Source organism: Equus przewalskii, chromosome 18 (assembly GCF_037783145.1).
Source record: "Equus przewalskii isolate Varuska chromosome 18, EquPr2, whole genome shotgun sequence".
Taxonomy (NCBI): domain Eukaryota; kingdom Metazoa; phylum Chordata; class Mammalia; order Perissodactyla; family Equidae; genus Equus; species Equus przewalskii.
Genome location: NC_091848.1, coordinates 32,953,255 through 32,976,097, shown reverse-complemented (window position 1 = coordinate 32,976,097; position 22,843 = coordinate 32,953,255). Strand labels below are relative to the sequence as shown.

The window sequence follows — 22,843 nt, the reverse complement described above, 5'->3', positions numbered from 1 at the left end:
TAAGGAAGCTTCAAGATGCATATTTTTAAGAATGTTCAATATTGTGAGTAAAAGTTTGTGTTTTTGTTTTGCTTAAAAACTTTTAAAAGGTTTTCATTGAATGAATTTTTCGGCGATGCCTTTTATATTAATATGTTAAATTGAATATTTGCAAATACATGTTATTTCACTAATTTCTAAGGCAAACATAGTTCAGTTTTTAAGCAGATCTAAGTGTCATTTTAAAGTTGTCATTATTGGGGGAAAAATCACTGAAACCAGGGGGGAAAAATACTAAAACCTGGGGAAAATGGTATAAAAATAGTTCCTGAAAACTAATTGTGTTTTGCAAATTACTTCTGTAGATCTTAAGTAACCTAGGAGACTTCCAGTTTCTCTTCATTGATCTGGCAATCATTTTGGTAGTGGTATTTACAAGTGAGTATTTTGTTCCTGATTTCAAAGCATATGAAATTCTGATGTGACTTATTAAACTTTGGTAAATTTACATCAACAATTGTAACATAGCGTATACCTTTCCAAATTCCCTGTAAATATGTTCTTTTATTATCAGTTGTTTATGTTTTGCCCTATTTGTTATATTGTTCTCTCACCATTTTTTTCCTGAAGTATTTGAGAATAAGTTTGTGTTATCATGCCTCTTTGCCTCTGAATATTTTGGTATATATTGCTTAAAAATAAAGCCATTCTCTTATATAACTAAACACAGTTACAAAGATCAGGAAATTTAACATCAATACATTGTTATCTAACCCAGCCCATGTTTAAGTTCTGTCGTATGTCCCAATAATGCCCTTTATACCTATCTTTTTCCCTAGTCCAGGACCTAATCCAGGCTCGTGGACTTCGTTTAGTTATCCTGTCTCTTTGGTCTTCTTGAATGCAGAATAGTACATCAGCCTTTTTGGGGGGGCTTCTTGATGTTAACATTTATGAAAGAAGATAGACCAGTTATACGGGTTTGTCTGATGTATTCTCATTAGACGCAGGCTGTGAATTCTTGGCAGGAATATCACAGAAGTGATGCTGTGTCCTTCTAGGTACATCAGATAAGGAAACACAAGATGTTGGTTTATTATAGTATTGGTGGTTAGCATCAAATTAAATAATGATGGTAATGAGATATGACCCATCTAATAAAAAAAATTCCTAAGTCCATACTGAAAATGAATAAATAAATAATTGGGAGAGAAGGGAAAGCTATTCCTTATAATAAAATGCTAACTAATAAATATAGAAGGAGTGATGGACTTAGACCATGAAAAGACCCTGGTCTTATTGACATTTTAGGCCAGATAATTCTTTGTTGTGGGGGACATTGTAGGATGCTCACCAGCATCTCTGGCCTCCGCCCAACTAGTTGCCAGTAACACTTCCCCAGTGTGACAACCAAAAGTATCTCCAGATACGGCTGAGAGTGACTGAGTTAGACCGTTGTCAGTGGATGCTAAAACTAGTGAATGAAAGTTTGATGAGGACTGGGATTTTTATGCAATCTCAGTATCTTTTTATAAATTACCTCTTTACAGAAAGAAAAATAGAAACTTTACAGTGGAGAAACTTGGTGGGCACCACCTCAATAAGCAATCAAAGCCTTGTTTAATGTCACTGTTATGTTTATATAGCTTCAAACTTCTGTTAATGTCTTAAAAGGAAGAAATATATATAATTTTAGTTGTAGCTTTGTGATTAAAGATTCAGAAATAAATTCTCACTTATACATGTAAGGGTGGTGATTAATCTAAGAGTTTAGATGCTTTAGTATTCTTTTTACTTGTACTGGTGTTTCCTCTGAATTTCAACAGATTACTGTAAAAAGTACTCATGAGGCATTTTTGGAAAAGCCTAAACTGTTAATTTTTACAGAATATTTAAATATGTATAATATCTGGCTTGGTTTTGGGACATTTTTCATATTAAAGATTTATTAGATGATTTTTTAAAGTTCCTAAGTGAATCTGATTACGTATTTTATAGTGACAAATTAATTTAGATACAAACCTTTCCTCTTTTTCTTCTCAATATAGTGAGTTTAAATCCTGCCTGGAAGGAACTTGTGGCACAAAGACCACCTTCAGGTCTTATATCTGGGGCCCTTCTCTTCTCCGTTTTGTCTCAGATCATCATCAGCATTGGATTTCAATCTTTGGGATTTTTTTGGGTCAAGGAGCAATCTTGGTATGAAATATGGCGTCCACAATCAGAGTACGTTGGTTAATTTATTTTAAAATTTTGTAGAATGTGTGTAACATATACACATATAAAAATAAGTCTAAAAATTTATATAAAAGTTTACATGCAGCTTGATTAAGTACTTAAAAAATTTGGCCTCTATTTGACTTTATGTCATGTAGGAAGATGGTCAGGAAGGGTCCTAATAATCACTACCACGATGAGGACATGGGGCTGGTTTCTTACTTTGCTCCTGAGCCTTGCTTTCCTAATCTGTCAAATGAGAAAGTTGAAATTAATCACTAGAGCCTCTTCTAAACCCAGAATGTTTGTGCTTCTACCTTTTCTAGCCCTAGTTTAGGAAATGACATTTTAAAACCTAAAATTTTAAAAAGGTCCTAAGTGCTTCTCCTATTTTTTAATTAAGTAAACATGTAAGCTATTTACTAAGGTAATTTTGTAGAATTAAGTTTTCAGATGCAAACATTTATTTTTAGTTTACTTGATTAAGGGAGATTATTTGCCTTTAAAAATTTAAGAAACTTAGCATTGCCGTTTGCCTGTGCTTATTGTAGTTGATGTTTTAGTAATGGCTCTTGAGTACTTCTCATTCTTGGTTCTTATGCATGGTTGACAGTCCTGCCCAAGTGGAAGTAGATGAGAGAGCCATAGCTCGAGGACATTGAGGGCCATCTCAATGCCAGGTGCTTTCTAGACAGTTATTTACACAAGTCATCTTATTTATTCCCCACAGGAACCCTGTGATGGAGCAGGTGGTATCCACTTAGGGGTTAAGACATGGGCTCAGAAATTAAATAGTATTTCCTCACTTATAGCCAAAAAGTGGTAGAGCTAAGGTCAAACCCAAGGTCTCTTTATCTTTACTATGCTGAAATTACTGCAAAAATTTAAAAAGTGAAGGGGGTTTAATAAAGTGAGGGGGTAGGGCTGGCCCCGTGGCCGAGTGGTTTAGCTCTCGCCCTCCGTTTCAGCAGCCCGGAGTTTCTGTCAGAGCGGACCTGGCACCGCTCATCAAGCCGTGCTGAGGCGGCGTCCCACGTAGCACACCCAGAGGCACTCACAACCAGCATGTACAACTGTGTTCTGGGGGGCTTTGGGGTGAAGAAGAAAGGAAAAAAAAAAAGTGAGAGGGGCTTACTACTTAATGAAGTTTCTTCCAGTTTTTTATCTGATTGGAGTGTGACTAAAGAGAAAAAACCCTTCTACCCTTTTACCTGTTCTTTGTAGCTCACCTTGATGTTACTGGGTCTCGGGCTGTGAGCGGCCCCTTATTTCTCTTTGTGTTATGGTAGTGATTCAAGGCAGTTAAGGTTGGTTTCTTTGGGGAAATGGGTATTGTGCTTAGTAATGTGAAATTTTTTTGTGTGTTTTAGTGCTTGTAATACAACAAGAAGCCTACATTGGAATTCTTCAGATTTGTACAATGAAACCGAAATTGATTCACGGAATATACAAAATTATGAAAATACCACAGTGTTTTTTATCTCCAGTTTTCAGTACCTCATAGTGGCAATTGCCTTTTCGAAAGGAAAACCCTTCAGGCAACCTTGCTACAAGAATTGTAAGTTTGCCATTTATTGTGATTTCTGTCCTGGTTCCCTTCTTTAAAAACAATGTAAGAAGAGTAGCATTAAAACTGTCCTTTCAAAGAAAAATAGATCTTCACAAATAGAATAAACCTAGTGATTTAGATGTTTACTGTCTTGTTTTGTTCTCATGGTAGCTGCCACCCTAAAGTTTAAAAATAAAGCCACTAGTTCTAAACATTCCTGGTTTTCACATCCTATTACTTCTGGCTCCAACTTTTATTTTTACAACCCATTGCAGCGAGAGTTAGAATTAGAAGCAGGAACAGAGCTTCCTCAGTTGGAACAGTGGGTATCATACTTTCCTTCTGGGTGGTCTGCACAGCACCAGCTCTCTTTTCCTCATTTTTGACCATGGTACAGCCTGTATTCACCTGGAATTCTTCATTTTTGTCACCTTTGCATCCACTGCAGAAGGGGCCAGTAGAATGGAGGCTTGTGCCTATGTAGATTGTCTGCTATGGCAATAGGAGATAGCATTGTGATTGATCAAAATTAAGGTTTATGGGGGAAAAAAATTATTTATTATATATACATTGCCAGTTTTTTAAAAATTGAGAATATACTAATTAATATATTAGAACAACTTAATTTTTTTCCATATAGAACTTTAGACTTTTGCAGTATCTTGGAATGAATAGTAGTTATTCTTGGGTTGTAGTTGTGGAGAAATGCCACTGTTCTGGTTGGCAAGTGTCAGGTCACAGATTTCGGTATGTCGTAGGAGTAACAACTATTAGCATCTCTGTGTCAGTTAGAGTTTACAAAGCATTTCACGTACATTATCTTATCTGTTTTTTACTTCTCCCCTATGTGGCTTGTAGGTTTTATTACTTTCTATTTTGGACAGGTAGGACTGTTCAAATATATGTATCAATAATACTGAAATCTGTTTTTGCTTTTTCTTTTTTAAAAAGAACTCATATTTCCTATCTAACAAATAGAAGCTATGTTACTGAGAACCATATTAGAACTTTGCTGTGGGACGAAAAGCTTTCCCTGCAAGGTTTATCAATATACTTGTGAGAGACTTCGTAATTAAAGTTAACTTATTATGAGGTGAACTTAATCATTAAAGTTGATATACATGTTTTATTTTTAGTTCAATATTTTTAAATTTCAAGGAAATACTGAGCATGCCAAGGGTAGCTAACACATCTATCAAAGAATAATACTTTGTTTACATAAAGAAAACTGGTGTTCAGACTGGTTGGTAAGCCAGACAGTCACATCAGGAAAGTTAATTTTAGAGATCTAAGTAAATCCACCCTCTCCATACTTCTCCAATTGAAAAAAGAGACTATTAGTTGCCTGTTTTGCTTTTTTTTTTTTTTTTAAAGATTGGCACCTGAGCTAACAACTGTTGTCAATCTCCTCTTTTTTTTTCTGCTTTTTCTCCCCAAATCCCCCAAGTACATAGTTGTATATTTTAGTCGTGGGTCCTTCTAGTTGTGGTATGTGGGATGCCACCTCAGCGTGGCGTAATGACTGGTGCCATGTCTGCGCCCAGAATCCAAACTGGTGAAACCCTGGGCCGCTGAAGCGGAGTGTGCGAACCTAACCACTCAGCCACGGGGCTGGCCCTGGTTGCCTGTTTTTTAAATACATCTTTTTTATTATTTGGAAAACTTCAAAAAAAATTCAGGTTATTTTATATTTCCATTTACTTTGAAATTGGCTTGAATAATAAACTCTATTGTTGATCACTGGACTATTTTTTTTAAAACGTGTTTTAGAAATTATATTTTAGCAAAAATATAGCCACAAAACCTTTGTCTTCACTATAAGCAGCTTGTGCATGTCTGTTAGTGGATAAACAGAAGTGCATACTGTCATAAAAGGTCTCCTGAAAAATACAATAGAAATAATAAAGTCAACATATACATATCTTGCTAGTTTTCACAGCTTGTTTTTTGTCTGTCATTGGAGTCCCCTAATCTTGGAATATAGTTGTTACTGATAAGTAAAGAAAGGAAAATAGAAAATAAGAAAAGACAGAAATAAAGTATAACTGTATGAAGTAATATACAGTGTCGAGTGTAAATCTAGATGGAAATGAATGGGGGAAGGTTAAGGCTTCAGTGGAGCTGACATTAGCTTCTTGTTTTCTCCTACAGAACAGACGGTTAACTGTTGTTTGTTAGGACCTGCTAGTTGCTGTTCTCTATATCTAAACAGTGTAATGTATTAGATCTATCTTGAGATTATTATTTTTAAAAAGTAATTTCAATGTTAGGCATTTTAGGCATTGTCTTCAGAGGTTTTTGCTCTCTTCTGGTTCAGTTTGATTCTAAATAAAATCTAATTTCAGTCAGTGGTTATCCATTTTCAACTTTAGCTTAGCCCAGTTATATTTTGTTGTTTGACTATGCTGTCGTTTCAAGGGCCATGATGATATGGACTTAATTCTTACACTCTCATTTAACTAGATGTGATTTCTGGCCTTTGGCTTCAGTTTTTGCTACAATTTCTTACTTGATCCCTACAATTTACTGCTTGTGAAATCCAAGTGCTCTGAGTCTCTGAAGGCATGATTACTGAACTGCCAGCATGCTTCCATTTCGGGCCTTTGTGTTTCTTCCCTGTTCATCTGCCATGGCTGAATTGGTTGGAGCAGATACCTAGAGGCCCTGCAGGATACGGTGGCCTTTTAAAGACAAGTAACTGAGTGAGGAAGGGGGCTAGGAATAAAAAGACTTGGAATTTGTAGTTACGTGTTGGAAAATCCCAGTTAGTAATTTTAAGGAAGGAATGAGAGAGGAATATATCAGAGCCATAGACGAGTACTGTGGGTTTATTTACTTTATGGTAGGTTTTATTTTTGAGTCACTTAACTAAGGGGAATATGAACGAAATCCTCTATGGTGCCTTATTTTGATGCCATGTTCTGTCAAAAGGATCTGAGATCATTAACAACAAATCTGTGATGCCATAAGCTGAGACATGTTTAATAATAACTTCAGTTTACATATTGCTTTGCATGTTAAGTGCTTAAATCTACTCTTTTCTGCATGATCCTCATATCCCTAATTTATAGTTAAAATAATTTGACCCTGAATGACTTGTTCATATTCACAAAGCTTTGTGACAGAATCTAAAACAGAATCTAAATCTTTAAGTGAAGGAACGTTCTCCCCTAGCCCCCAAGCACCACCAACACAGCATTTGTTTCGATAGCTGAGGGTGAAGGGTGTTAGCTGCACTTGAGTAGGGTTACTGAGGAGTTGCTGACAATGCCGGGAGAGCCCAGGAGCTGAGAGCATCGTCTACTAGAAACTCACACCTGTCTAGGATGAATAACGGATTTTTCTATTCTTGGTTGAAATCCTTATTATCTTTTCACTTTGGTGGTTATATAAATCTGCCGGCCCTCCACCTCCCCTGTCAAATTCTTTTGAGTATTGCCACTTTTTCTCCCCTGGCTAAACAAAGGAAAGATTCAATTGTTTATTTTCTCCTTCACAGGGAAATCTTGGCAGAGTTTTAGAGGTGTGATCCTTAAAGGGGGTGGCTCTAGGAGAAAGACAGATGAAAATTTGAGAAGCACTGTTGAGGTAGATGTAAGAAGTTTCTGAGCCCGAGTAACTGTTTTTTTCCTGGCAGTGTGTCAGGAACTAGATTGCAAATCTATTTTTGCTTATAATTGTAAAAATGCAAGAGGATTTGAAAAGGCAAATTCATTTCTCCATTCATTATGGACTATTACTTTATTGAAACAAAACTTTTTCTGTCTCCATGTCTGTCTTTGGTATTTGTATTCTGACCATTTCTTTTTGTCCTTTTTCTGATTTTTTTGGTCTTTTTTTGTTTATGAACTTCTAACTAGCATTTTCCACCTTTTTTTAACTGACCATAATAACTATTTGAATATATAACTTAAGTATTACTTAGTTGCTGCATTTGTTGAATAGAATGTTATGTTTCCTGTTTGCAATTTAGTAGGATGTTTTAAAAAGAAAAATCTAGAAAAAATTGCTGTTTTATCTAACATAGGCCCCAAAATTTTGATCCTGTTGGTCAGTGGCTCATAGTAAACAAGTTTTCTCACTTTTGGCTTGAATGTTAGTGTAACTTTCAACTCAGTGCTACTAGAACAATAAATGTATGTATTAATATATATATAAAACAATACATATATAAAAAACATAATATTTGTTTCTATAGAACAATAAATACTGGCCTGTGGTTTCAAACTGACATATTAACAAAGTTTATATTTACAAATGACTCCCACATTTAAAAATAGTATTGAGAGCCATCCATCATTTACAGTCCATAAAATAGAATACTGACTCCCTTTCCCAATCTGAAAGCGTCATGATAGAGTTTTGGTCATATGTGGTGTCAGTAAAGTTTGATTTGTAGCTGACCTCATATAGGAGCTTGTAAATAAATATCCAGACCAAAGAAAGAAGGGGAACAAGGTAGGCGCTATCAGTGTAATTGGGAGATTTCTGAGCCTCTCTTGTGGTTCGTTGTGTGGAGCATGCTTGTACGTGTGCAAGTTTCTGCGTGTATGCACACAGTCACAAAATGGCCATGAGCAAGGAGTTTTATTTTTGAATTAGGAAAGTGTTAACAAAGTACTGTGGAATTTACCATTTCTAGCTACCACTTCAAGCCACAGGGTTAGCCCACATTTAAAGTAGTAAATCAACTCAGTTTCTGGGCTTCTTAGCTAAGTTTTCTGTGGAAATATTTTCACAGAGCAAGTCAATGAAAAAGTAGGATTCACTTAACAGAAATATACTTATATTCAACTTAGAATGCCTTTATTTAGGATTATAACATATCTAATACTGAGAATGTTGTTCAGCATTTTTATAATCAACGATAATTGTCATTGCATACATATTTTAAATGATAATCTCATTTTGCCGTATATAGTCTAGTCTCCTATTTGTGAATTATATATTGGCTTGATTATCTTATAAAGTAGCCGTCTATCTGGGACAAATACAAATAAATCTTCATAAAGGTCTGTCTCTTATTTTTATAAATGCTGATTATTTTCACATCACGTAAATGAATCCTTTGCGCTGAATGATATCACACCCTAGGCACGTACTTTGTATACTTCATTAACCTAAATAGAAGATTCAAAAGCAAATTTAGGATTGACGGAATACCAGTTGTTATTGTATGCCTTTTTATTTAAAGGAACTTCCTAATTTAATTGTTTTCCTTTCTTTTCCAGATTTTTTTGTTGTGTCTATGATTATTTTGTATGTTTTCATATTATTCATCATGTTGCATCCAGTTGCCTTTATTGACGAGGTTCTTCAGGTAAGGCTCCAGCAAATCAGTTGTTACTGGTTGTCTGAGGAATGATAGTGTCTGGGGTAGCAGTAGTAAGACAGTAATAGAAAAATGACACATTAGTGTTGCATGAAATTTACACAGCCAGTCAGACTTCTGCATTTTTGCTGGGGCTGAAGACCAAGCCCCTTCCTCTGCTCTTGTGAAAGGGGAAGGAGACTAAACTGCCTATGTGTCTTTTTTCCAGCCTCTCTTCTTTCCAGATTTTCTAAGATGCATTTATATTAACCCAGAGGTACCCTAAAAATCATAAAGAATGTAATAAAAACAGAAGCTTTTATTGACTCTACCTGTTATTTTACTTTTCTTTCCTGTTTCTTCAGTCTTTGCTACTAGTTCTATTTCCTTTTGTCTGCAAACAAATTAAATGCCCCTTCGTCTTTAAAAATAAGAAACTTGGATCCCATGATCTGATCTGTCCTTTATTGACCTACTCCATCTGCACCTGCTGCATCTTCTTCACTGTCCATTGAATTCTTAATTCTTCTTTTCGTTAAGAACTCTATGAATTTTACTTGTTTTATGTAAAAGAATATGCACAAACATTTAAGTTGTTAAGCATAAAAGAGGTAAAATAACACCCATGAGTCCATCATCCAACTTAAAAAAGGTAGCATTAGCAACGCTAGCAAGGAGCTGTTGTGTACTTTTCTCCAAGCACCCCAAGGGAACCACTATTCTAATTTTTTACCCAATTGCCTTGCTTTGCATCATACGCTTACCATATATGTGTGAAGTCATAAAAAATAATTTTGCTTGCTTTTGAACTTGATACTATCATGCTATCCATTTTTCTGTGACTTGCTTTTCCCCAACATCATCCATGTTGACATCCATGTTTCACTGCTATATAGTACTCCACTATAGGAATATACTATAACTCATCTCTCCGTTCTCCGTTGGTAAATAGTTGGGTTGGTTATAGTCGTTTCCTGTATTAACAGTGCTGCTGTGAACATTCTTGTCCATGTCTCTTAGTGTATGGGAGTGAGTAATGACATACCAAAGAGTAGGGACGGGGGTGGTATGGTACATCCCAGGTATAAGCAATGAAGGGGCGGTGCCTTGCTGTAGAGAATTTAAAAACAGCAATAAAGCCCACTACAAGTGCATCTGCTGTTAAATATCACCATGTGCTTGGAATTGTAAACACTATCTGGGGTAGAATACTCCTTCCGTTACTTGGTACATCACCAGGGGTAAAGGGTTCCTCTGGTGTGTTCTAGTGTAATTCTGAGCATGTCCTCTTCAGCTTTCTAAGACGTGCCCATTTGTTTTCCACAGTGCTTGTACCAATTTACACTTCTATCAGCATATGAGATCTGTTGTTCCACCTCATTGCCAACAATGGCATGGATGTGAAGTGTCTAACGGATGTAAAATGTTATATTTTGATGGCTTTAATATGCTAATTATGTTAATTTTACATTGCTAATGGGATAGAGCATTTTCTTTTTTTTTTAAAGAGTGGCACCTGAGCTAACATATGTTGCCAATTCTTTTGTTTATCTTCCCCAAAGCCCCCCAGTATATAGTTGTATATTCTAGTTGTAGGTCCTTCTGGTTGTGCTATGTGGGATGCTGCCTCAACATGGCCTGATGAGTGGTGCCATGTCCGTGCCCAGGATGGGAACTGGTGAATCCCTGGGCTGCTGAAGCAGAGTGTGTGAACTGAACCACTCGGCCACGGGGCCAGCCCTAGGACTGGCATTTTCATGTGTTTATTGGCCACTTTTATTTCCCCTGTGGGTTGCCTATTCATGCCTTCTGCCTATTTTTTCTGTTAGGATGTTGTCTTTTTCTTACTTATTTTTAGCAGTTCCTAATATTTTGGCTATATATGTGACATATATCTTCTTCCAGTTTGTGGCTTATCCTTTTGCTTTATTTAGAATATGTTTTTTAAAAACAATTTATAATTTTACAGTAGTCAAGCTTAACAATTGTTTTATGTTCTGTGCTTTTTATATCTTGGTTTGGCAGACTTGTCTATCTCATGGTTTAAAGATATTCCATTCTCATAGCTAGTCTTTAATCCATTTGGAATTAATTTTATGGATAGCCTTTGAGATGGGGATCAAATTTCTTTATTTTATTTCTTGAATACCCATTTGTCTCAGCATTATTTATTGAATAGTCTCATCTTTTCCCACTGATCCTTCAGTGATGCTTCTGTCCTCTATCAGTTTTCCATATATATAACTATCAGCCAAAGAGAGATTCTGTATTTTCTTCTTTAGTTCTCTTTCTTTCTCTGTGCCAGTATCACATTGTCCAGATTACTATGACTTTATAAGAAGTTTCGATGTACTGTTGGGCAGGACCCCTGTCCCCATCTCACATTGTTCATCACAGTCTTTTTTTTTTTTTTTTTTTGGTGAAGAAGATTGGCCCTGAGCTAACGTCTGTTGCCAATCTTCCTCTTTTTGCTTGAGGAAGATTGTCACCAAGCTAATACCTATGCCACTCTTCTTCCACTTTGTATGTGGGATGCTGCCATAGCGTGGCTTGATGAGCAGAGTGTAGGTCCGTGCCTGGGATCTGAACCTGCAAACCCCAGGCTGCCAAAACAGAGCATGCGAAGTTAGCCACTATGCCACCAGGCTGGCCCCCATCATGATCTTTTTGATTATTCACGAGCTTTTCCTCTTCCATATAGATTTTAAGTTTAACTTGTCACGTATCAGGAAAAGCTCTCTTGGAATTTTTATTAGAGTTACACTAGATTTATAAATAAATTCAGGAGAACTGATTTAGTCTCGCTTTCCATGAACAACATCTCTATCTTTCTTTAGATCTTCCTGAGTGCCTTTTAGTAAAGTCTGACAGTTTTCTCTCTGAAGGTTTTTATACAAGTTTTTGTTAGATTTATTCCTGGAGTATTATAGTTTTTGTTCCTCTGATAAGTATCTTTAAAATTAGATTTTTTGACTCTTGAATGTTAGTGTAAACAGTGCGATTATTTTGGATATTCATCTAGTATCCAGCATTCTTGTCAAACTTTATTCTTAAGTTTTTAGATTTTCTAGGATTTTCTGTTTTAGACAGTCATCATTTATAAATAACAAATATTTTGTTTCTGACATTTCAGTCCTTATGCCTTCTGTATATTTTTCATGTCTGTTAACCATATTAATGACAGTGATGTGTTTGTCTTGTTCCCGAGTCTAAAGCGAGTACTCCTAATATTTCACCACTGAATATGTTGTGGGCTGTAGGGTTCTGCTATATACTCTTTTATCAGATTGAGGAAGCTTCCTTCTATAATGTTGTTAACATAAGTAGATGTTTACTTTTATCTAATGCTTTTTCTTTACCAATTGAAATGATCACACAAGTTTTTCTTCCTGGAGAATGGTGATTTACAGTTGACTGATAATTCCAGCACTGAACTATCACTGCATTCCTAGAATAAACCCAGTTTGGTCATGATGCATTGTTTTTTACAACTTCTGAATTTGGTTTCCTATGATTTTGTTTAGGATTTTTGCTTCTGATTGCATGAGTGAGATGAGACTTAATTTTCCTTTCTTGTATGTTATTGACAGGTTTGTGCATCAAAGTTATATGAGCTTTATGGAATGAGTATCCCATGTTGTGGACTTTCCCATAATTTGATTACCCGCCTTGGATATTTAGGTTGTTTCCAGTGTTTTGCTATTATAAACAATGCCGTATTGCAAATCCTTGCACACTTCATTAAGGATAAATGTATATATAGAGGTTAAATGTGCAGAAGTAGAATTGCTTGGTCAGAGTATCTAGGATTTTAATTTTTATAAATGCTGTGTTATTGAACTTTGGAGACGTTGACAATGTATGGTCTCACCAGCAGTGTGTGAGTGCATCTGTTTCCTCACGTGCCTTGTTGAGGGATTTGGATAAGCACTTTAAGCAAAAGAAGAAAACAAAACAAAATGTTTATATTTCTCTCCTGCCGCACATGTCTCCTGCTTCACAGCTAAATTATTTCTTGAAAGAGTGCCACATTCAACTCATCTCCCATATACCCATCGCTAGTCTGGCTTCTGTCCCTGCCGTCTACTGAAACTGCCCTTGCCAAGACACTTAATAATAATTTTAAGTCCACTGGACTTGTCCCCTTCATTTTTTTCTTTTCGTCAATCTTTCTTGACTCCTCAGCAGTCTTTGACAAGTCAGCCATGCCATCATTCTTGAGACATTCCCCCTGGAATTTTGTGATGCTTTACTCTCCTCTGATTTTTTCCTCCTTCTGTGACTCCTCATTCTCATTCTCCATTGTAGTTCCAAACCTTCTGAGTGTTCCTTAAATGTTAGTGTTCCTCACATTTCTGTAATGATCCCTCGTATTATTCTATACGTTTGGGTGATCTTATCTATAGTTATGGCTTCACCTGTGGTTGCCATCTGTGTGTTGAAGACTCCCACCTTTACATCCTTAGCCTAGCTCTCCCAGCTGAGCTTTAGACAAGAGTATCCACTGACACACTGTCTGTTATCTACATGGTTCACTCATCAGTTCCCTCACTCACCAGTTGTTAAAACTAAGCTCATTATGTTCTCTAAATCCTGCTTCGTCTCTTTCTTGGTACCGCTGTTTATCCAAGTCAGAAGTGTGCATGTGTGTCTTTGTCTTTTCCTTCCTTTGCATAGCCAGTCTTTTGCTAGATTCTCAAGTTTCCTTCTGAGTCTCTGTTTCTCTTTTTACTCCATTCCCATTTGCCACCTGAAAGGAAGCTGTTGTTACCTCTACTCACAACACTTCTGACACCAAATGTGTAGGGGTTTCTCCCACACCAGCCAATTCTCCAACTCTCTTGACACCAACTCGGTAGCTTAGAATTCAGTTCTGACACTAACTACGTGGACTTAGTGCAGACCCTACAGGTTCAGAGCTCAGTCCCATAAGACTATGCCTGCACTTCAGACACTAGTTCCAAGTCCCAGGTTGTCACCTGTACTTCTGATGAACCAGCTATAAATCAGGGTTCCCACATCCTCTTCTCAGGTTTGATGATTTGCTTTAATGGCTCAAAGAACTCAGGGAAACATTTGCTTATATTTACAGGTTTATTATGAAGAATATAGTAAAAGTACAGGTGACTAGCCAGATGAAGAGGTACGCAGGCCGAGGTCTGAAAGGGTTCCGAGTGCAGGCGCTTCTCTCCCTGTGGAGTTGGGATGCATCACCCTCCCAGCACATGGATCAACCTAGAAGTTCTCCAAACCCTGTAGGTTAGGGGTTTTTTAATAGAGGACTCATCACATAGGCATGATCCGTTGTTTGTTCAGTCTCTAGCCCTCTGCCCTCTCTGGAGGATGGAGGAATGGGGCTGAAAGTTCCACACTTCTAATCATGGCTTAGTCGTTTTGGTGACCAGCCCCCATCATGAAGCTATCCAGGGGCCCACCACAAGTAGCCTCATTAGAACGAAGTCCACTCCTGATACCCAGGAAATTCCAGAGGATTTAGAAGCTCTGTGTAAGACACTCCTATCACCCCCATCACTCAGGAAATTACAGGGGTTTTAAGAGCTCTGTGTCAGGAGCCAGGGACACAGACCAAATGCATGTTTTTCTTATGCCGCCCACCACTTTAGTTCAGACTGCCATTGTCTCCACATGGATCACCATAGCAGTCTCCACCCTTCAGATCCTTCTTGCTGGAGTTGTAGGCGTTTTTCTAAAACATTAGATCGTGTCAGTCCTCAGCACCTGGCACGGTCTCGTAGGCAAATATTTGCTAACTAAAAGCTTGAATGCATGAATGGGATTTTTTTTAATCTTTTATTTTTTAGGCCTTGGAAGTCAATCATAGATTTTAAAGTGAAAACTTAGATTGTATTTCTTAAATTGATCTGTACAGTTCTTTTGTGAATTTGTCTTTATAACTGTAGTTTTAAATAATACTTTATTATTAGATTGGTATCTGCCTCATTGTTTAAAGACAGGGTTTTATTTTAAAAATAGGGACTTAGTGGAAATTCATGATCTGGTAGAGTGTGGGCTTCTGCATCTGAGTGAGTAGGATTTGACTCAAGGCTCAGCCACCTTAACGTATTTTTTTAACCCTGAGTTACTTATACTTTGAGTTTTATCATCTGAAAAGTAGATATAATATCTATATTGTGGCATTGTTTAGGATTGAGTAGATAATGTATGCGAAGGTGCTTGGTACCTAATAGGGATTCAGTAAATTTGGAAATTATGATACAATGCTATAGTATCAACTTCATACTACAATTTTACGTTAAAAATTTTTGTCTTACAGATAGTGTGTATACCGTATCAGTGGCGTGTAACTCTTCTCATCATTGTTCTTGTCAATGCCCTTGTATCTATCATTGTGGAGGTAAGCACATCAGATAATCAAATGGCTTCCTTCCTTGCTGCTTTAGGATTCTTGGTGATTTCGTGGTTACGGGGGAAGAGGACAGGTAAATTATGGAAGCCCCCAAAGAGTTTGTTTCATTTTAGTTAAATTCATTAGCCTTTTCTTCTGACTTTTGTGATGAGCTGATAGTAGTCATATTAATCTTATGACTTAGCCGCACTCATATAGAGAGGAGAAAATAAGCAGTGAAGTAGCAAAAAGTAATGATTGATAGAAAGGAGAGAAGATTGGTTTTCAGGTGACACATAAACTGGTAAACCAGTGGCCATGAAATCAGAGTGGGCAGGTTCCACACCGGTCCTGTGATGTACAGTAAAATCTCCTGTTTAAGGAAGGGGGGGGCTTTCTCTGTGAAATATAGTAAATAGTAATAATAAGAGAGCTTATTGAAAGTATAAAACAATGACCATTATTAACTTATCTCAGCATTGATTACTGGAACTTCCTCCTTGGTGTTTACTTTTAAGTTTCCTCTAGAAGTCCTAAGTGCTCTTTGGCCCGTTGTATATTATATAGTTATTCTCCTAGTAGGATTGTCTTTAGGTCGGCTTCTCTAAAGCAGCTAGTAAGTTCTCATTTGCTGCTTATTAATAAAATTTTGTCTGTTCTCAGAACTGTTGTAATTCAATCCTACAGTAGCAATATATGAATTGGAAGAAGGAGATAAACAGTTGTTATTTTTAACTTAAGGGTTTCGTAGGGTAGGCTTTTGAATTAAAGTTAGGTAATTTGTGGGAAAATGTGTATACTTTAGTGATCATAGTTGTAGACTTAGAAATTAAGCTTGATTTGTTATCTTTTTAAAAGATGACTTGGCATTTAAATTTGGGCCATAGAGTGGGCAGCATGGACATTATGGTACTGATCTTTTTAAGTTGCCCCGTGCAATGTATTTTTGCTATTTTGTGGACACTAGAAAGCATATCCAAGATACTGTATTTTAAAAGTTTTTCTTTTTCTATAATATAAGTTAGTCAGTCTTTTCACTCAAATGTTATTTAAGATAAAATGATTTTAAAACATGGAATTTTTAGGGAATCCTTTTATAATTCCTCTTTATTATTCTTGCTCACTGTCAAAAGAATTATTTGTGTGGGACTCTGATGAAATCATATTGATTTATAGTTGTACTTACATAGATGTAGAATTGACATATATTAATTTAATGGAAATAACTCATTGTTAAGAAAAAGACTTCAGATTATAAGCATTATTTTAATATGGGAAAGACCCAAGGATTCACGTAAAAGCCATGTTTTGTGGAAAATTTAGAAGTCTCATTTTATCTAAAATTTTATGATTTATATTTGTTACAAAAGTCCTGTTGTTTTTCTTTATCCTTTTGCAATATTAACTAAGATTCTCGATGTGAAAACCAAATCATGTTTTTTGCTAATGAAGCAGCATTGTGTGAGCCTTTTTAAATGTGCACGCTAATAAAGAATGACTTAGTCATTTTTAATTCTTAACTCACTGGCATATCTCTCAGAACTTCTTCCTTGACATGGTCCTTTGGAAAGTTGTGTTCAATCGAGACAAACAAGGAGAATATCGCTTCACCAGCACACAGCCACCACAGGTTGGGAACCAGCACTTGCTCTGAATTCTTCACGATATCTAGGCTCTTTTAGTTGTGTGCTCTGCCTTCTCTAGGGTGATGTTCTGTTGTGTGTTGCTTCAACCTTTTCCCCTCTGCCTGGCATTTTATTTCTTATAAGGAGCCCTAGAAAATTCATGGCAAACATTTGTAACAGGCTTTTCAGGACTTCATAAATTTCATAAATCTCATTTCCATTCCAATCCTTATCTTCTGTGTGTATTGGTGAGAGTTAATTTTTCCATTTCTGTCTGGTTTAAATTTTATATTTTCGGTTTTCATGAATCCCTTTAAAAGCTAAATGAGATTCATGTAAACGTACTTATGAGATGGGAATTGTTTCTTCATGGATCAGTGTCCAAAGGTCAGAATTTTGAGGAATTATTTCTGATTTATTTTCAGTTTCTGTGCCTTAATTTTGGGTGGCTTTTTAGCTTTCCCTAACATAGCCCTCTCCATCATTCAGGAAACTTTTCAGAGATAGTGCATATTTTTATACAAACCATACCTTAAGACTTCTGACGTTTTGGATCAATTTTAAGTAATCTATTTAAAAGATATGTGAGCTCTGTGGTAAAATAAAAAGACAAGCAGATGAATAAAACTTATTTCCTGGTGTTAGGATGTTGAAGGATAGTTCTTGATAGAAAATATAGGTTAATCTTATTTTTTAAACTGATGCCATTTGATAACAGCTCTGAGCCAGCTTTATGGGTATAGAGAACTTGACAGTATATGGTGTCAGTTCTCATTATCTGATCCATTGCTGTTTGTGGATGGGTGGTATGCTTTACAATGTGAGTTCTGAATCTTTCACTCATCCTGAGCCACAAGGAAGCTTGCAGAGTTCAAGAGGATTCCCTGGCATTTAAAGTTGGGTCCCTCACTTATTTTTAGCCTTCTTTTAACTAAGAAGCAACTTCCTGACCTTTATTTTGGCAATTTAGCAGGCTTGATTCCCGTATAATATCACAGGGTTGCTTTAAAAGAAATCATCCTGTAAAGTGCCATTTCCTTTTCTAATGCTTTGTGATGAATAGTGATAGTTTTGTAATGATGAGTGAGTCTGGAATCAGCTTCATTTTCTTTTCCTCAAAGCAGTGTAATGCCCAGTGTCCCTGGTACTGGGTGTGACCAGAGCTGTGTAAGTCCTTCAGGCCCCTGTGTCTATATTTTTTCCCTTTTGGTTACCGCCCTACTTACTTCAGAAGGTTAACTTTGACTCATATCATCAGTCTTTACATTAAGTTTTCATCTTCTCCAAAAAGATCTCTGACTGTTAAACAGGAAAATGACTATCTAAACAGAGAATGCAGGTTCTGAAGAGGAGTTATACCAAAATTTAGTTGAAAATGTGTATCAGAGCCCCTTTAAAATATTTGAATTGGAAATCACTCCTCACTTTTCAACCAAAATTAAACGGCAGAAAATTCTGTCATTTGCTCAGTCTCTGTTTTCTAAATATTTGTTAACAAGTATCTGTCCTTACTTTTAAGAGTTTGTGTCTTGAATGTGAAGTCCGCCCTCTCAGGTGTTCTGGGGAGAGAGTGAAGGTAGAGAGGTCTGGAGCTGGTGGCTGCAGCGTGCCCTGTGTGTTTACCCGGTCTGCAAGTCATTTTAGTCAAGACGTTTTAGTCTTCAAGAATTTTAGTCTTCAATTTCTATGGTCATGATTAAGAAAACATTTTAAAAATTACTGGCTTTAGAAAAGAGAGTTCTTATAACCTCTTTGCACGGAATGGTATACTTTCATCTTCTGACACTTCTCTGTGTAATGTGGTTTCACTGTTGATGTTTGTGACCCTTCAAGAACCAATCAGTCATATTACCCTAAGCTAGTGAGGGTAATCACTCTCAATCAGGGGCAGTCTTACCCCCAGGAGACATTTGCCCGTATCTGGAGACATTTTTGGTTGTCACAGGTGATGGGGGATGGTGTTGCTACTGGCATGTAATGGGTAGAGGCCAAGGATGCTGCTAAATAAACATCCTACAGTAGTACACAGGACAGCCCCTCACAACAAAGAATGTCTTGTCCGAGATGTCAGTAGTGCCGAGGCTGAAACCCCCCACCATAAGGTGAAAAAGAAAGCAAAGATGAGAGTGACGTGCTGCATCTAGGACTTATGTGGCTACCATAATTCTGTCCCTCACCACAAACTCCTGTTCCTCATCTGCTCGTTTGGTGCTCTTTCCTGCCAAGAACCCTATGAGGTCTTCTCAGGCTGCGACTCCCAACCTTCTGTGTTAATGTTGCAGGGGAAAAAGCCCTGTTTCGTCTTTTCCTTCCTTACCATATAGACCCAGGGACCGTTGAGTTGGGTTGAAAGTTTCAAACCTAGAGACCCTGGACTAGGCTCCAAGTCCTCCAGGTCTTAGGCAGCTGAATTGAGGAGTCAAGAACGCCATCTGGCAATGTCTAGTAACCGTGTCCCAAATATCTAGTCATCTACAAGGCACCATACAACACCTCCAGGATCCACTTGATCTTAAGGTATTTCATTTTACACATAAAGAAACAGCGTTCAGTTGATTGGCCAAAGTTATGCATCTAATGAATGGTAGAGTTGGGAATTGAAACCAGGGTTTCTGATTTCAAGGACAGTGTTTTTTTCCATTATGCCACACTGCCTCACATATATTATTTATGGGACCATAGAGATTCAGACTAATAGAACAATCACATGACAAAATGGAGACAAATAATACCTACTGTTATCAATACCTACTTTTTATGGTAGACACTGTGTAAGGCATTTTGTATAAATTCTCTAAGTGTTACAACAACCTTTAAGACATAGGAATGTCTTTAGTCTCCATCCCAGTTTTCACAGATGAGGAAACAGTGTTAGAACTAGTTTCAAATTCAGGTTTATCTGGACCCAGACCATAATATTCCTATACCAGAAAGCCTCCATCTGTTCTTTAAAGACCAGGTAAACTTTTAAATGTCATTTTATTTAATAGAAGACATTTAGACATCAAGTTCTACTTGGCCTATTGGACATTCATGCAGCTAACCTAATTTAGATAACAGGAAGGATTTTTACATAATAGTAATTTATTTCCAATAGTGATAATTTCTCTTATTGATGCTCGGTGGCCTCAGTAAATGTCCATTGAATCAAACAGATTAAGTAAACCATTTGCAAATAATCAAAGTTAAAACTTTTATGTAGTTAAATATTTTTTTCTATAACGTTCTTTAGTAACCCCAGATGTTAATACTTTTTCTCTGACAAAAAAAAGATTCTTGATATTTCACTGATTTTTTTTTTTTTTTCAAGGAAGGGTATTCACCAAAAATGCCTTGAACTCCACCCTTAAGCAACTGAATGAACATTTTCGGTGGAGGGCCCATCATCTGTTTAAGATCTGTGCTGTCTGTTCTCTTAGTGAGAAGCACTCGTGCCTCTCCTGTGTCTGGTAAACCGAGGTTGCTTCGAGTAGATTTGAACTAGAATCATACCATCCTGTAGTTTGATGCCACCCAAGGATCTGTGCCTAATTACGTTTTCCTTTTTGGGGAAAAATCCAAGTGTTAGTTGTAATCTTTATGCCACTTAGCATTTAGATAGAATACTAATTCTGATTGTCTTTATTTGTTTTATATTCAGGATTGGTATGGAAGAAGAGTTTTATGAAAACCACAGTACCATTATAACATACTTTCCTACAAGCATGGCTTTATATTTTACATGCTACCCATGAAAACATTTCCTAAAAGACACTGCTAAGAGTAAACTGGCATTGGGGTTCTAGAATGAACAGCTTGGAATGGTCTTAAGAAGCAGGAGAATTTTAGCCGTAGATCTTTTTAAAGTTCTTTGTGGTTTCTCTGCTGGACTGTGGTGGCCTCTCTCCCTTCTCTGAGGGACACACTGGTTGTTTAACCGTTCCTTTCAGGAGCAAACCAGAAGATCCAGTTGCTCCGGCTCCTTGTGTTCTCCTGCTTCCGAGACTTGTGCCTGGATGTTTGGGGAGACCCAAGTGCTCATTCTAAGCCCCCGTCCCCTCTTCGCCTTCCTGTTGCTCAGTGCTTGCCCCCTCCTCTTGCCACTGTCATCGCTCCTTTGATTGATTTCTCACTGCAGCATGCCTGTAGCACCTGTCATTTTCACTCCCACTGAATTCTGTTGTGTTTGTGGATGTGAGGGGTATGTTTACGTTTGCAAACTAACAAACCTATGCTTGCCTACAGTGTATTCTTTATGTATGGTATTTTGGGCAGGTGAGAGGAACAGAATATGTGTCTAATTACAGTGGAAGGGGGATCCCTAGTGTTCCATGTGACTTATTTTTTTCTAAATCATAACAAGTGTATATTGCTTTTAATAGGAACATGAGGATTTATTTTTTAAACATGCACCTTTAATGTAAAAAGAATACTATTCACTTGTGATTCTGTTTGCAATGAAATTAGTTTTAATTTTATTGCTTGCCTCACTTTCCACAGGTAGGGAACAGCGGATTTAGCTATGTGTGTGTGTCTTACAATTGAATACACTTGGCTGTGACTTTCCGTAACTCAGCCTGCTGTGCATTGTTCTTCAGCCCGGCCAGCTCCTCTGGACAGACAAGGCCTTTATGTCTCTGTTTTTTTTTCGTTAAAGTCAGCGTTTACCATTATTAGCCTTTTCCTTTGATCCTTTAACAGTGTCACATGCCATAAAATAAAAAGTGACAGCTTTCAGATTGATTTAGGAACACTGATCTTTTCCACAATTAGATTGAAGAATTTTAAACACCTTGGGAAAAAGACAGATCTAAGCAGCGAGCCATCATCTCAGATTAAACATTCAGGTTTGTTGTGTATGTGCTTCCACTGGAAGGGAATGTTTATTTGGAGGGGTGAGGAATCCTATGTCTACTGTCTTCTGTATCCTAGCGCTAAATATTTTCTTGTGGAATTCTTTAAGGTGGTGGTAATAACTCTTTTTACCTATGACAGTAAAGCGTTGACTAGATAAATAACCTTCAATATGTATTCTCTCTGCCCCCTTCCCCCCAGTCTCACAGAGCTTGTGACCACCGCTTTTGTCTGTAAATTCTTGGTAGCAGTGCAGCTTACTGTGTTTTGTTGACAGAGTAAATTAAAGACCCTTAAAAGCACTTAGTTATTGTTTACTGTGCCCTCAGTGCAGCCACCTGCCCACCCCGCCGCGCTGTGGAAGGAAGGACTGGTAGGCCCCTGGGGGTTGTCTCGATAAGATGAGAAGACCTACCCAGGCAAAGCAGGAAAACATTTCAAAGAGTTTTCATTTTCAAGTATTTTTGCTGTTCTCTGTTGGCCAATTTAGAAACATATGTTTCAAAATATATGTGTTATAAAAAATTTGCCTTTGTTGATGATGAGAATATTTTGGGTGTTAACATCAGAAGGCCTGTCATGGTTATGTTATGCTTCCATTTTGTGAGATGACTTCGACTGAGATTAGACCTAGCTGTAGTCTGGCTTACAGGTTGATGGCAAAACAAACAACCTGGGATTTAAATTCTGCTTTGGAGAAGAGACAGCCAAAATAATTAAAAATTGACTCTTTTTTGAGGTGACTATATCTACAGGTTTTGGAATAGTCATTTAATTTTATATCATTTACTTCCCATTTCAATCAAGATGAATTCTGAGGGCCTCTGTTGAATTTACATTTCTGTACAATAACCAGGGACTCTGCTTTCTCCAAGAATCGCTTATCTAAATCACATTCATGAAAAACATCAGGATTCACCAGAAGGGTTTCAGTGACAGCAGAGCATTTTCTAGTGAAGTAA

The 22,843-nt window shown here is 37.1% G+C and overlaps 1 protein-coding gene across 9 annotated transcripts in view; it reads left to right on the top strand.

Moving 5' to 3' along the window:
* Positions 1-22,843, top strand: part of ATP13A3 (ATPase 13A3) — an 81,792-nt gene that overhangs the window by 54,755 nt on the left and 4,194 nt on the right. For 6 of the 9 annotated variants that reach the window (XM_070582565.1, XM_070582567.1, XM_070582566.1 and 3 more), the window contains 6 exons: positions 345-417; positions 2,028-2,205; positions 3,567-3,754; positions 8,977-9,065; positions 15,352-15,432; positions 16,964-17,053. In XM_070582565.1, coding sequence (XP_070438666.1) covers positions 345-417; positions 2,028-2,205; positions 3,567-3,754; positions 8,977-9,065; positions 15,352-15,432; positions 16,964-17,053 — 699 coding nt within the window. The remainder of the gene's footprint in view (positions 1-344; positions 418-2,027; positions 2,206-3,566; positions 3,755-8,976; positions 9,066-15,351; positions 15,433-16,963; positions 17,054-22,843) is intronic. The other 3 variants (XM_070582568.1, XM_070582571.1, XM_070582569.1) reach the window with 1 other exon arrangement.